Source organism: Apodemus sylvaticus, chromosome 18 (assembly GCF_947179515.1).
Source record: "Apodemus sylvaticus chromosome 18, mApoSyl1.1, whole genome shotgun sequence".
NCBI lineage: Eukaryota > Metazoa > Chordata > Mammalia > Rodentia > Muridae > Apodemus > Apodemus sylvaticus.
This window is the reverse complement of record NC_067489.1, coordinates 42,364,425-42,377,867: the sequence shown is the minus strand read 5'-3', so window position 1 is coordinate 42,377,867 and position 13,443 is coordinate 42,364,425. Positions and strand designations below refer to the sequence as shown.

The 13,443-nt window shown below is 43.3% G+C and overlaps 1 protein-coding gene across 3 annotated transcripts in view; it reads right to left on the bottom strand.

The window, feature by feature from the left end:
- Fat1 (FAT atypical cadherin 1) overlaps window positions 1-13,443 on the bottom strand; it is a 123,104-nt gene that overhangs the window by 39,508 nt on the left and 70,153 nt on the right. For all 3 annotated transcript variants that reach the window (XM_052162117.1, XM_052162116.1, XM_052162118.1), the window contains exons 4-7: window positions 6,628-6,689; window positions 3,954-4,283; window positions 3,416-3,626; window positions 988-1,127 (exon numbers count right to left, since the gene is read on the bottom strand). In XM_052162117.1, coding sequence (XP_052018077.1) covers window positions 988-1,127; window positions 3,416-3,626; window positions 3,954-4,283; window positions 6,628-6,689 — 743 coding nt within the window. The remainder of the gene's footprint in view (window positions 1-987; window positions 1,128-3,415; window positions 3,627-3,953; window positions 4,284-6,627; window positions 6,690-13,443) is intronic.

Here is a 13,443-nt window from a genome sequence, read left to right as displayed (position 1 = left end):
TGTTTGGAGACAGGACTAAAACATTTTTAGAGCTACCCTCAAGTTACCTAGTCACTTATTAACTGAACAAACATCCCAGATGGTAATTTTTAAACAGTAATGTAACTGTCAGAGGAGATGACCTGTCTCATTTAAGATTTCAGAGCGCATAATCTAAAGATGTGAAAACTAGCATTCAAAGCATCTCGGTCTCTAAGCTTTGGCTTTCTTTGGGCTATTTAAGTGACACAAGCCTTTGGATCTGGCATCCTAATCTCAGGACCAAGAGAACGGGACTTGGGTCTCCTACCACTTATTGCTTCCAAGGAAGCATGTGATGTAATACAATTATTCAACACGCTCTTGTGAATGAGTGAATGAATGAATGAATGAATGAAGGCTTCCACCTAAAATCCACAATTACTAGTCACCCAGGAACATCATTCTGGACAGCCAGTATTTAGAATCAAAGAGAAATCATTTGAAACAGAGAATTCCATTAACTTACAGGGTTTTAACATTAAAGTTTGAAAACCAGAAATCTAGCCAGCTATTGATTCTCAGATAGCAACAAATAAACACATACAGGGAATTGCTGCTGCAGCTTCCATGACCTTGGGTTTATTTGATAAAATCGGTGTGGGAAAGAGGGGAAGGGGAGGGATCATGGCAGCAACTTAGGATATTAGAGCTTCAAGAAAATGATGTAATACAATGCATCTTGTGATAAAACTATCCACATAGCTTCAACATGGGTGTAAAGTTAAGAGGACTTTGACAGGAAGATGGTAAGGGTGTGTGGTCTGGCTTTAAGCTTCCCATCAAAGTTGTATAAGACTACCAAGCATAAATCAAAACCCCATCAGAATTGGCATAAATAATTATCTGTCCCTCACTAAGGCCTCATGGTGTGGACATCAGCACACAGCCGCCCATGCTGTGTGCACATCCTGCTGTGAGGGCGGTCCCTCTGTCTGACAGACTTGTCACTGGCGGTCGGTCCCTTACCTGGGTGAGGATCGTGGTGGTCCCGTCTGTCGCCTCCACTGTGAGGTTGTAGCTGGATTTCTGTTCTGCATCAAGGGGCTTGGCAACAATGATGGTTCCGGTGCCCTTGTCCACATCAAAGTGGCTGTCATAGTTGCCACCTAGTTGAAATTAGGACAAACCGAAGAGCTGGAGCAAATCACACAATGAAGATCTGCCGTGTGTTTTATGGCTTTCTGATACTCAATGGTCGGGGAAACAGACTTTAAATACAATAATCCAAGTGACTCCAAGGAACTGGGATTTCAAAATGCAGGGAAAGGAAGAATGGCCAGCTCTTTAGAGCGCTTTAGAGAAATCTGGACCTTAGCGTGAGGGAAGCCCAGAATTAAGATGGTAGCTCCACGTGCAAAGAGCCCTGCTGACAGAACCTGTCAGCCACCTCTGACTTTTTTTGGCCATTATTAAAATTTGTACATCATTATAAAAATCTCAATGACCATACAGTTTATGAGAACCTCACTGACCATACAGTTTTCATTACTGAAAAACAATTATACTACTTTGAATATACTACACTAGGAATGTCTATTAAAAACACATGCTTATTCTGAAAGAAACAGTTATAGCTAACTTGAATCAGACCTACTACAAAGTCCTTAAAACTACTTTCAGAAGCAAGTTCCTGTCTACTAATACTATCCCGATACACCCCCAATTATCTTCTAAACAAAACTGTCTTCAAACCCAGGGAACTGGAGACACATTATGAAAAGAAATGGAATGACGATAAGGCTTACTATCACATTGAAATTGTATGGCTCAATCAAAAACAACACACACACACATCATCATCATTATCACCATCAATCAATCAATCAATCAATCAAACCAGAAACTATTGATGCAGGGATAAGTTAAAATAAAAATGAATATGTTTCTGACTGGGATGGGTAGCCATGCATTCACTATGAAAAGAACATGGTGGGAGGCGGGTGGGAAAAGTCTCTGGAAACAAAATCCATGCTTTGAATTTTTGATCTCATAATCACGTGGCAAATTATGCGATCTCAGCAGATACCTTCTGCTGTACAGTTCGGGTCACAAGTCAGCTGAAAGATGTAAAACACTTCTCTAGCAAGTGCGTCTCCTGGCACCGCCAAAGGAAGCAAGCCAGCGTGGAAAACAAGCACAGAAGAAGAACAGTCAATCAAACTGGCTCCCAACAGTAAGGGAGGAAAACAAAATCTGATACGGCACAACGGAAATCTGAGGGAAGGGAAGGCAAACGCGGTGGTTATGGTTAGCTATGGCCCTGGCCGTTTCCCCTTCAAGAGCAACAGTAATGGCGGCTTCAGAGAGAACCATTTGACATACTGGGAGGCAGTGCAGCTTACGAGGCAGAAGGAAGTGCTAAGTTCCAACTGGAGATGGTGGTTGCAAACACACTTTTGATTCGTTAAGTATTCCTTGTGCTTAAAATGTTGTGGAGAAAAAAAAAAAAAAAAGCTAAGGCCAGTCTCCATAGGCCATGCTTCTGATCCCAGCTACACTGAGGAGGCTGAGGCAGAAGTGTTGACAAGTTTGAAGCCACCCTGAGCAGCTTAATACAATCCTGTCTCAAGATTAGAAACTAAAAACAAGGCTAGGTGTGTGGCGTAGCAGCAGAGAGCTTGCTTGTCTAAGAGTAGGAGGGAGGTGACCATATGAGCTTTAGAGCTATATTATAGTCTTTTAAAAAGTTAATCACTGAATATCAAAAATGCTGACTTAAGCATGTGTATTTTAGAGGAGGGTGAAGCTTCCTAAAAAATGAGGTAAATAACATAAAGAAGCTATCTATGGTCGACAGTATAAATTTCATATAATCACAAATAATAGCATGCCTGTGTGTGTGTGTGTGTGTGTGTGTGTGAGAGAGAGAGAGAGAGAGAGAGAGAGAGAGAGAGAGAGAGAGAGTCTGGTCCAAAACATTTAAGTTCCTAAAACGACCTGTGTAAGTCCAAAAAGTGTTAATTGGCTGGATGGCTATTTTATGTTTAGCCTTTTAAATTTTTTACGTGTATGGAAGTTTTCCCATTGTGTGTTAATCTGCAGACATATCCATCCCACAGACATGTAGTGACCTTGGAGGCCAGAAGGGGGCAGCAGGTTCCCTGGAACTGGTATTATAAGCTGTCATGTGGGTTCTGGAAATCCAAGCTGGGTCCTCTGGAAGAGTCACCCGGCTCTCCTCTGCTGAACCATTTCTCTGCACCCAGACAGTACTTATTGTAATCTATGTTGTGAGATCTCTGGCTGATGTCAAACCACTGCAGTCTAAGGAAATTCTTCACCTACAGACCTTTTCCCAAAATCATATTCTAACATGAGAACAAAAAGGAGAAAACCACATCAGGTTGCCAGCGTAGCCCACACATGGATGACAGGAGCTACGAGCACAACGTACCTATGATGTCAAACCACAGCGGCATGCCAGGAGGCTCAACTGAGATCACACCAATCATGTGGGCCACCGGATCACTTTCCATTACTGTAAATGAGAAAACCGATTCTTCAAAGGAAATCGGCTCCAAGGACGGCTTGGGTTTGGAGATCCACTCTATATGGAGTCTGGTGGTGGATGACTTCTGGGGGCGCCCGTTGTCAATCACCTTAATCTACAAGATATGAACAGAGGAGATGAAAACGGCAGCTCACGCATTGCATCGGCTCACTGAAGCCAAGACTGAGGACTTGGCCACTGAGTAAATGGTAAATGTCAGATACTCCAAACTTGCATCTAAACACAGTGCTTAGATGCCGGCTGAGGAGTTTTATGGCCATACTTGCTGGGGTGAGAGCTGGTAAGAAAAGAAACCCGGCCTCTCAAATGCCCAGCTCTGTGTGTCAGGTTATACAACACGGAAGCCACTTTCTGGACAGAGAGAAAGGAGAACTTCACAACGATGAGGTTTGCAGAGGGGTAAGAGAAGACCGCCACTCACCGAAAGGATGTCGTACTCTCCGGCCGAGGAGAACTTTTTGGATGAGACCACTCCCGTTTTGGGTTCAATGGAGAACCTGCCCTGCTCGTTCCCTTCCTCGATGCTATAGGAGAGCTCCGCATTGGGCCCTTCATCCTTATCTGCGGCTATGACGCGGTAAAGAGGCTCGCGCTTGGCGCCACGCTCTCCGTCCACTTTTTCTCGCTCAGGGAGCCTGATTTTGTAAAACTTCTGAAGGAACTGAGGCCTGTTGTCGTTCTCGTCGAGGATTTTCACGATGACTCTGGCGATGGTGGACCTGGGGGGAGCACCATTGTCTGTCACGGTAACCTGGGTGGTAAAGGTAAGAGATAACAACATGTTAGAGTACCCAAAACTCAGCTTTTTCTAGGTTAATAAAAGAGATGTTGAATATTTAAGTCCTCTTAAAAAATTCCTTTTGAGCATTTAAACACAAAGTCTCCATGCACCACATTAAAAGACTGCCATTTTAAATTTTTTTGCGAAGTATGCTAAAGCATTATTTTAAAGTGTATGCTACTTACTACAAATTTAAATATTACAAGTTTGAATACTAACCATGACTTTGATAGTTCTCTTGTACCATTTTAAATGCTTAAGAAGATGAACAAACTCTTCAGCCCATTGTATTACATAAGGTTTTCAGAAAGAAAGAAAAAGCAACGTAGAGTAACTTGCCTCTGGTGTATTCATGGGCTCGGGTATCTGATACTAAGCTATTGGCTACGCTCGAGTCAGTATCACCCTGGAAAGTTCACATTTACATCTATCTGTACCTGTGAAAAATTGTGGACCTAGTCATGGCTTCTTTCAGTCACCCCCACCTCCTTCTAAATTAACTAAAAATATTAAAAACATTGAGAGAATAAAATTGTTCAAGAAAGTATGTTCTTTTGGAAACGTGGTGACTGTAAATCCTAGTAATAAAAGCTCGACTATATCATTAAGGGACTTGTCAAGAGGATTTAGGAAAATAACAGTTGCTTCTGTACACTGAAGTACAAGGTTCATCTTCCTAAGCTTTTCAGGGTAAAACAAAATGATCGTTTTAGGGTTAGCGCCTCTGAGCACATCCTGCTTTTCACATGTCAGATGACCTGCACAGGAGGAGAAACCTGGAGAAGAAATGTAACCAAACATTGTGCATTGCAGGTTTCATTAAGTTCAGTGTCAACAAATAATAGCTTTTCCAACGTTTGAAGTAATACACTCCCCTCTCCAGGGCAGTCAACGTGACACCAGCTGGTCTTCAAAAACAGGCACCAAAGAAAAGCAGACACACACCTCGGGCACACAAACCCCTTCTACATCTTTCCATCAAATGCCTTAGCATGGTGTGCAAAGCCCTGATGCGCCTTACAGCTGGTTCCACGTGGTATTTGACACTCCCTATGAAACAGCACTCTACAATAAGTAGAGAACTTCTGTGAAACCTGAAGTTTCACCTGGAGAGAGAGGGGATGAACCCCAGTGAGTGTACAGTCGCCTGAGGTTCACAGCACTTCCCCATGCTTGCTCTCTCTGGCATCCGTCCCTTCCCTGGATCAATTTCTGTGGTAACGGAATGAAAATTCAAAGCCCTGCTCTGTAATAAAGAAAATGAATTCAAGGGAGCCACACAATCTATAAATGAAAACTCGATTCCAGTCAGAATTACTATTAGGAAGAGGAGGTGGCTCTGAAGCCAACTGGTAACTCACGCGTGTGTGCGTGCACTCACATGGCAGGCTTTAAAAGAAATATTTTACTAATAAGTTAGGCTATTTGGACCAAAGATGAAATTGAGTAGGCAGCAGGAATATGTTCTTTTTAAAAAGAAATTGCAAGTCATCATTTAGAATGTTCTCTATAAGCAGTGCTGTTTGGGTGTGTCACACAGTCGACTCACAAAGAACAAAAGCACCTGACCTTCTGTCTGGCTCTGCAAGTGAACATTAGCACCCGATGAGAAGTGTTCACTGAGGCACGGCTAGCTCTGCTGCACCCGGTCTCCGAAGGTGGCTGCCCCTGTTCATCTCCACGTCAAATGCTATCTCCTTCAAACCACACCCCCCTCATTCTACAAACTTGGCTTCTAACCAAAACCAGGTCAACGAGTTAGTGCAGAAACATCTTAAATTAACCAAAATATTTTAGTGCAGAAACATCTTAAATTAACCAAAATATTTTTGAAGAGGAAATGTTCCGCTCCCACCTCCTTTGCCTTTTGATATTTTTAGAAAACTTCTTTAGGTTACAAATTCCAGTGTACCACTACATGACTAATGCAAATGATTTAAGTGTAAAACCACCTGGAAATAAACAGCACACAGTTTAAACAGTTTGGCTTGATCTATAAATACATCTTAAAGGCATAACCGGGGTAAGTCTATGGAAGGTACAGAGAAAAATAGCACTCCTGCAAATAAAATTCAAATGACTTTGGTTACAAAAATATCTGTAAATCTGTGTAAGGGGCACATGTAATGAAATACAAAATTCAAAAGGGTATTTAGGGCTGAGCCCCTCTGAAGATGGACTGAGGTGTTGGGGAGGGGAATATTTAAAATAAAACATCAGCAGCTATGAATGGCAGACAGCAGGAGTGGGGTTATTCTCAGGGTGCTTATGATCCGAATGTTTTAAAAGTAGTTAGACATGAAGGAGGACTTACTTCTAGAATGTGTTCTTCCTGCTGCTCCCGGTCCAGCTTCCTTGATGTGGTTGTGATGAGACCTGGAAAATGGTGGACATTTATTGATCCTAGCAAAATACCATCCATCACCACGCCTGATTGGTTTACTTAGAAGCCACAGGAACACTGTGGACTTTCTTGCTGGAATGGTTCTTGGGAATACCTGGCAAAGGACAGAACTACTATGGAAAGGGGAAAAACTTAAGTCTACCTTTTCTGGTCACAAGACATTTGGTCAGAATAGAATTTTAAAGGCGAAATGAAGTTCTCCAGAACTTAATCTTTACATGTATCTCTAATACCTGTTCCAGAGCTAAGATAAATGGTGAACTCAGTTCTAGAACATCAGAAACCTAGAACTTACTACCTTCCAGCCCTCTATCATCAAGTAAGAATTGCTATTAAAAATAAATAAAATATTTCAGGTAACGTTGCCTCAACAACAGTAAGTTAATTTATAATAAGAGAATGAGAAAACAACACCCACCTTGTATTTCCAGTTCTTTGATCATATTATCAAACTAGAATAAAACATCAATCTCTCTCTACAACTTTAATGTCTCTTGAACCATCAATATATATATATATATGCCATGAGCTAGAAAACTGCCAAAATTATTAAAATGTATTTGGATGCTTCACTAAAGTGAATTCACTAACCACTAAAAAATCACAAACCACTCAACCTTCCTCTAATACAGTTCCTCATGCTGTGGTGACCCCTAATCATAAAAGTATTTTTGTTGCTACTTCATAACTGTAATTTTGCTGCTGTTAGCAATCGTAATGTAAATTTCTGTGTTTTCTGGTGATCCTAAGAGACGGCTGTGAAAGGGTCATTTGACTCTGCAGAGGGGGTGGCAACTCTCAGGCTGAGACACTGCACTAAAGCATTCAGTACAGTTAGCATCAGAGGCATCAGGCACACTGGAGTGGTGTGAGAACTAGGGAGACCAATTACATGTGAAGTCCACTTAGCCAGATGGGTGCTGGGTCGACCCTTCTTCCCAGTATTGCCAGGAAAATAGTTCAGTAATTCAGCAGGTAGCTTTGCAGCTGTGGATGTCTGAACATGACCAAGCCAGGTGATGCTTCCAGATGAAACTCCTACAGTCCTATTGCTTAGGATGGAGCTAGGGACTTAACAGCTTCTAGGGGAGGCCAAGTGAGTTTTCTTTAAGAGTGACCTGTATGAGTAGACAGATCTCCAGAGGTTGGTCCCACCCACTATAAACAGTATAAATAAGCAGTATAAATTGAACATGGTAGGACATTTTTTTTTTAAATGAGGATGTGAGATTGGAAGGGTGGGGGAGGGAAATGAGGATGATCAATATGCACTGCAGATAATTCTCAAAGACCTAATGAAAACTCATTTTAAAAAGGAAACCGGCTTTCCTCATAATTAATTTCCTCCCACATCCCTAACTAGCAGTTAAAGACTATTATAAAATGTTTCTCTAAATCTGTAAATACCAGATGTACATGTTTATTAACCCAATGCTTCCTGTTCGTAAATAACTGCTCATCTAAGCTCTCTACCTTCCAACAGGCCTCTCAACAAACCAGAAGACTGTCGCTGCTGGACACTGGGCCTTTCCCAAACTCTACCTACAGACGACCAGAGCTCAAGGAAGATGCTTCCGGTCCTGTAACAATGCAACAGCACCGCCCAATGGGACACAGAGCTTCCCTTTCAATAGCATAGACCTTTTAGTCCTCTGTTCTGGGAAAGGTTCCCCAGCCATCATCCCCAACTCCCAAACAACTGTGGGTTTAAAGTGGTTGAAAAAGATAGGAAACGAAAAAGATAGGAAACGGCTTTTATCTGTTCCACCAGAATGTCCTAATGCTCTGGTCACATCGTCATGAGCACTGGTAGGATGGCACCAAAAACGGCTTGGCATTGCATGCCTACAAGAAGAACTTCTGCCTGGCACTCGGGCATTCACCAAGGGCACCCAGGACATTTCCCATTAACACTTCGCTGACATCAAAGGAAGGATTTAACCGTCTGTATTACCAATTGGATATGGAACCAAGTTGTGTGACCAGCTCTTTTACAGGTTTCAGTTTAGAATCACTTGAACAACCTCCAGGCTTCCTGTTAACCACTCCCCACCCATCCCCTTACCCTCCACCTGCCTCCCACCACCACTGTAACTCAGGGAACAGATTATATTTAAATGCAATGAACTGCAAGGTCTACTTCTGTGAACTCCCATCTCCTCACTTTAAACCAAGTCAACGGCTAAGTTCCCTAGGGCTAATGAGCCAGTGAGGGACACAGCGTGCGTGGGTCATGGCCCTCACCAAGGGATGTTCACGCCAAAGCAGTGATCCAAATGTGGAACACAAGCCCAAAACAAGGTCCTGTAAGGAACTCTGCGCAATTTATATTTCTTTGTAGACAACATACTTGATAATGACAAGATTTCCCAGACTCACAGTATTCCCACCTAAAGAATTCTATCTGTGGTTTCTAAGGCTATCTCCCAGAAGCCTTCACCGGCTATGCCTGGGGGATCGGTCGGCACAGCGTGAGGACAGGTGCCTTTCTCAGAGAGGAGTGCAGTAGTGTTTACTGCAGAAAGTTTCATACGAAATGACTCGGAAGTACAAGTCCTTCCTTAATGCAGCGGGGAAACTAGCTGCTTCTCTAGGGCGTGACACTTTAAGAAGTGCACAGAGGTCAACACCCTGGGGTGCCAGCCCAACCTGCTGCAACCCTGGCCTGGTTCTGGGTTTACACTGGGTTCATCATTCTGCTGCGTGTCTGCTTCCTGCTGATGCCCGCCCAACCCCTCTCCACTGGACAAACACCTGCTTCAAAACTGAATATTCACTGGGTGACTAAATATCTGAGTTAGGCATTCCATGCCCCCAAGAAATAGCATTATACATTCCTTTAAAAAAATGTATACATATGCTGTGTTTTCCCCTGAATCCTAGAAAGAGACACCTTTTAATAGAAAGGGCACAATGATCAAGGTCAGGTGTCTGAGCTAAAAGGAAGTTAATTTTTCTCTGAGGTCACCAGGAACTCATTAACAAGGTCACAGTTAGAACTGAGTTCTCTTGGGACCCAGATTAGGGTTTTTTAACTTCCCATCGCATCAAACACACAACAGTGTGTTTATGGTATTTCAATTCTTTCTGTGACCTCAGCAAAACTTAACAGAGGAACTGGCTGTGATTAATCAATATTATCCATTGATAATTGGTGGGTCAAAAATGTAAGTTAGAAACAGAAGAGAAAAGCAGAGAGCACGCACACCACGGGAGGTCGCTTCATGCGGCTACTGTCATTTTCTGCAAGCACCCTGAAGTTAAAAATAGAAGGAAGAAGAGGGGGACAAAGAATAGAAATGTTCCTTCCTTGGTCTAGAAAAGCATTACATTCTCTATACAAACCCTACAGGGCTGGCTGAGAGGGTGGCTACATTTCCTACTTTCATACTAATTAGTATCCTCAAATACTGTGTGAGCGAGACTAAAGGAGAACTCCAAACCTTACCAAGTGAGCAGGACTGAAAAGTCACTTATAGTCTTTTTACATCCACACTCAAGTTTAGAAAGTTAAGGCAGAACGTTAGATTCGATATAATTCTCGCGGATTAACCTAACTTTAAAATTCTTTAACTCAAGACATCCTTTAAGAAAAGGTCTCCGAGAGGCAGACAGCACCTATCAACATGCAGGCACCTATCAACATGCAGGCACCTATCAACATGCAACTAGGAGGAGATGGAGCTGCTACACATTTATTTAATGACTCTGTCCTGTCCACTCAGACTCCAGGTGTGACTAACAGAGAGAGACACAAGGGTAGAAACTAGAACTTGACACAAGTAAGAGCTGGGCAGGCAAATGATACCTGCTGAGAACTCTAATGCTAGTGCACCAGAATCTGGTTGGATAATCAATTACAGTAACAATAACAATAATCAATAACAACCATTCCAGTTGTTCCTACAGCCAAGCACCGGATGACTAAGCATCGCCATCCAAGACCAACCAGCCCCAAGCCACTGACTGCAGACCACCCAGGTCTGTCGAAGGCCAGCAAAGCCAAGAGTCCTAACTAAATCACGACCTTTTCCTTTTAAATCCATCCAGATTTAGGGATACCTGCTCTTTAAGGTAAGCTGAAATAGCAAGTGATCATCATACTAACAACTCTAGGCCTTACTAACTGCTCAAGATCTATGTTTATGATCTTTAAATACATCATCTACTAGATAGTATCTCCATTGCTACAGATTTCAACAATGAAGTCTTTTTCAAAAATCACTCAGGAAGTTGGGAGTTTCACAACTCAGACCATCTGTGCCTAAAGTCTACATTAAAAGAAATGCAGGCCCGGAGGGGGGCTCCGTGGGTAAAGCCACCTCTTTAGAGGTATGAAGAACTGAGTTCGTAATTGCCAAAACCCACATAGAAGCTGGTATTGGGGCACGCCCCCGAAACTTCAGCAGTGGAGGAGCAGAAACTAGCAGATCCCCAGGAATTGCTAGTCAGGCAGCCTAGAAAAAAAAACTGTGAGCCTCAGGCTCAGTATAAGACCCTGCCTGAAAATTAGACAGCAAGTAAAGGGTTAAAAGGGTTCAACATCCTCAATTAGACTCCACATGGGTCTGCCCAAGCAAGCGAACCTGCACCACATCTGATAGACAGACAGATGACAGAGAGACACACACCACACACACACACACACACACACACACACAGAGGCATGCACGCATGCACAGTTGCATGGGAAAGAGAAAAGAAGATGGGGGAGGGGATTTAAGGCTTTTGAAACAAAGGAAGGAAGGAAAGATAGAGGGAGGGAGGGAGGGAGGGAGGGAGGGAAGGAAGGAAGGAAGGAAGGAAGGAAGGAAGGAAGGAAGGAAGGAAGGAAGGAAGGAAGGAAAGAAGGAAGGAGGGAGGGAGGGAAGGAAGGAGGGAGGGAGGGAAGGAAGGAAGGAAGGAAGGAAGGAAGGAAGGAAGGAAGGAAGGAAGGAAGGAAGGAAGGAAGGAAGGAAGGAAGGTGGGTAGCTAGCTAGTTTAAACATCATCACAAAGGATGCAAGGGAATAGCCAGAGGATGAAAACCCACGATTTCTGAGTAAGACTAAGGTGCAGCTACGGTGAAGGGCAAAGAGCTTGAGATATGTAGTAGGTGACATTTAAAAACTTCCGCAAACACAAGACAAGGTCCGGAGTGTGTGTCGCCACCCGCTTAACCCTACACGGTAGGACACTGACTGTCCACCATTTTCCTCTTGTTCTTCTTACGAATAACAGTAGGACGGGGTAAAGACCTAAGGCAGGCAGCAGAGGGTTAGGGGCTGGCACCTCATGCTGCTCTATTTCCCATTCCACTTCTTTGGCTACCTTTTTTTTATTTTTTATTTTTTATTTTTTATTTTATTTTTTTATTTTTAAGAAGAGCCACTGTAGGTTTTGACCTTATAAAAGCACTACCCAAAGCAGTTTCTCTTAAGCCTGAAATTCTCTCAAATTCCCACTGCCCAACAGAGTGGCATCTAGCTGGCCCAGCCACTGAGCAACCGGAATATGTGAATTTAAATAATTTAAAAAGGCACTGGTCATTTCTGATCCTCTCATTTCAAGGAACACGCCAACATGTGGATCTACAATGTTCAAACTGTTTGTGGTTAAAAAAATCCAGAGTGTGTGTCACCACACAAAAAAAAATCTAAAGATACAGTTTAATGGCAAATACATTCATTATCAAAATCCAAGTCATGTAAACATCTGCTTTACAAACGCAAAGTTCTCCGCTGTTCTGGTGTGGAGGCCACGACTCTCCGTCCTCCCATCCTCAGACCCCATCCTCAGTGCTTTGTTCACCGGATTCAGCCGTAGATGAAGAACCCTAGCTTACCATCATTACTTTATAGCTTTGCCTATTACCTACAAAAATCAACCTTTGTGTTTAACCTCACTTCTGAAAATTAATGTGTTTACCAGAATGCACTTTTTACATTTGATGGCTTTTCTGATGGCTTAAAGTGGAAAACTGAGTTGCCAGGCAGTGGTAATGCTGTCCTCGTAGTTAACCAGCTCAGAGTCCCCCAGGTGTTCTGCCTAGATTAGAACTCAAGGTGCTTGCCAAAATGGCCTCCCCAAATGTATGCTCTGAAAGAGACACCACAACGCTCTTGCCCTGGACTGTATGACAGATCAGAGGCAAGGGGTCTAAGCATGTATATAGGAGCTAATGTGACAGTGTTAACAATGTTAAGTCTGTGGTGGGTCCTTGGTACAAGCACCCTTTCATAAACACTTTTTAAAAAAATAAATAAGCCAAGCTGTCGACTGGCCAGAAGATGTGACCTCTTGATTGGCAGCTGTCACAGATCCTTTCCGGGTACCTGACGGCAGTTACACTGAGGGGGACCAACAAGGCTGTTATCCAGGCATCCCAGGTGTTTCTTTCCATAGGCGGCCTGAGGGAGCTGCACTTTGGCCGCTAGGCATGCAAAAACCACGGTTTTGATAACTGTTCAAACTTTTTCAGCAGGTTCGTCCCAGTTAAGACAGCTCCAGGCAACTCAGAAGACCTCAGAAGCCAAGACTCAGTGACCTCCAGATCACTCCTCCTACAGCTGCCCTGGAGGCCCAGGCTCCGCCTTTTGACAGCTGTGCTCGATTAGGCCAAAAACCAGGAAGGCGCCTCTCCTAGTGACTCAACAGAAGGCTTGCAAATTCCTAACCTGAGGGCCCTGACTGGTCCCTGACTCAAGGGGTTTGACTTGCTGAACTGGAAACCGTGCAGGGACCTGC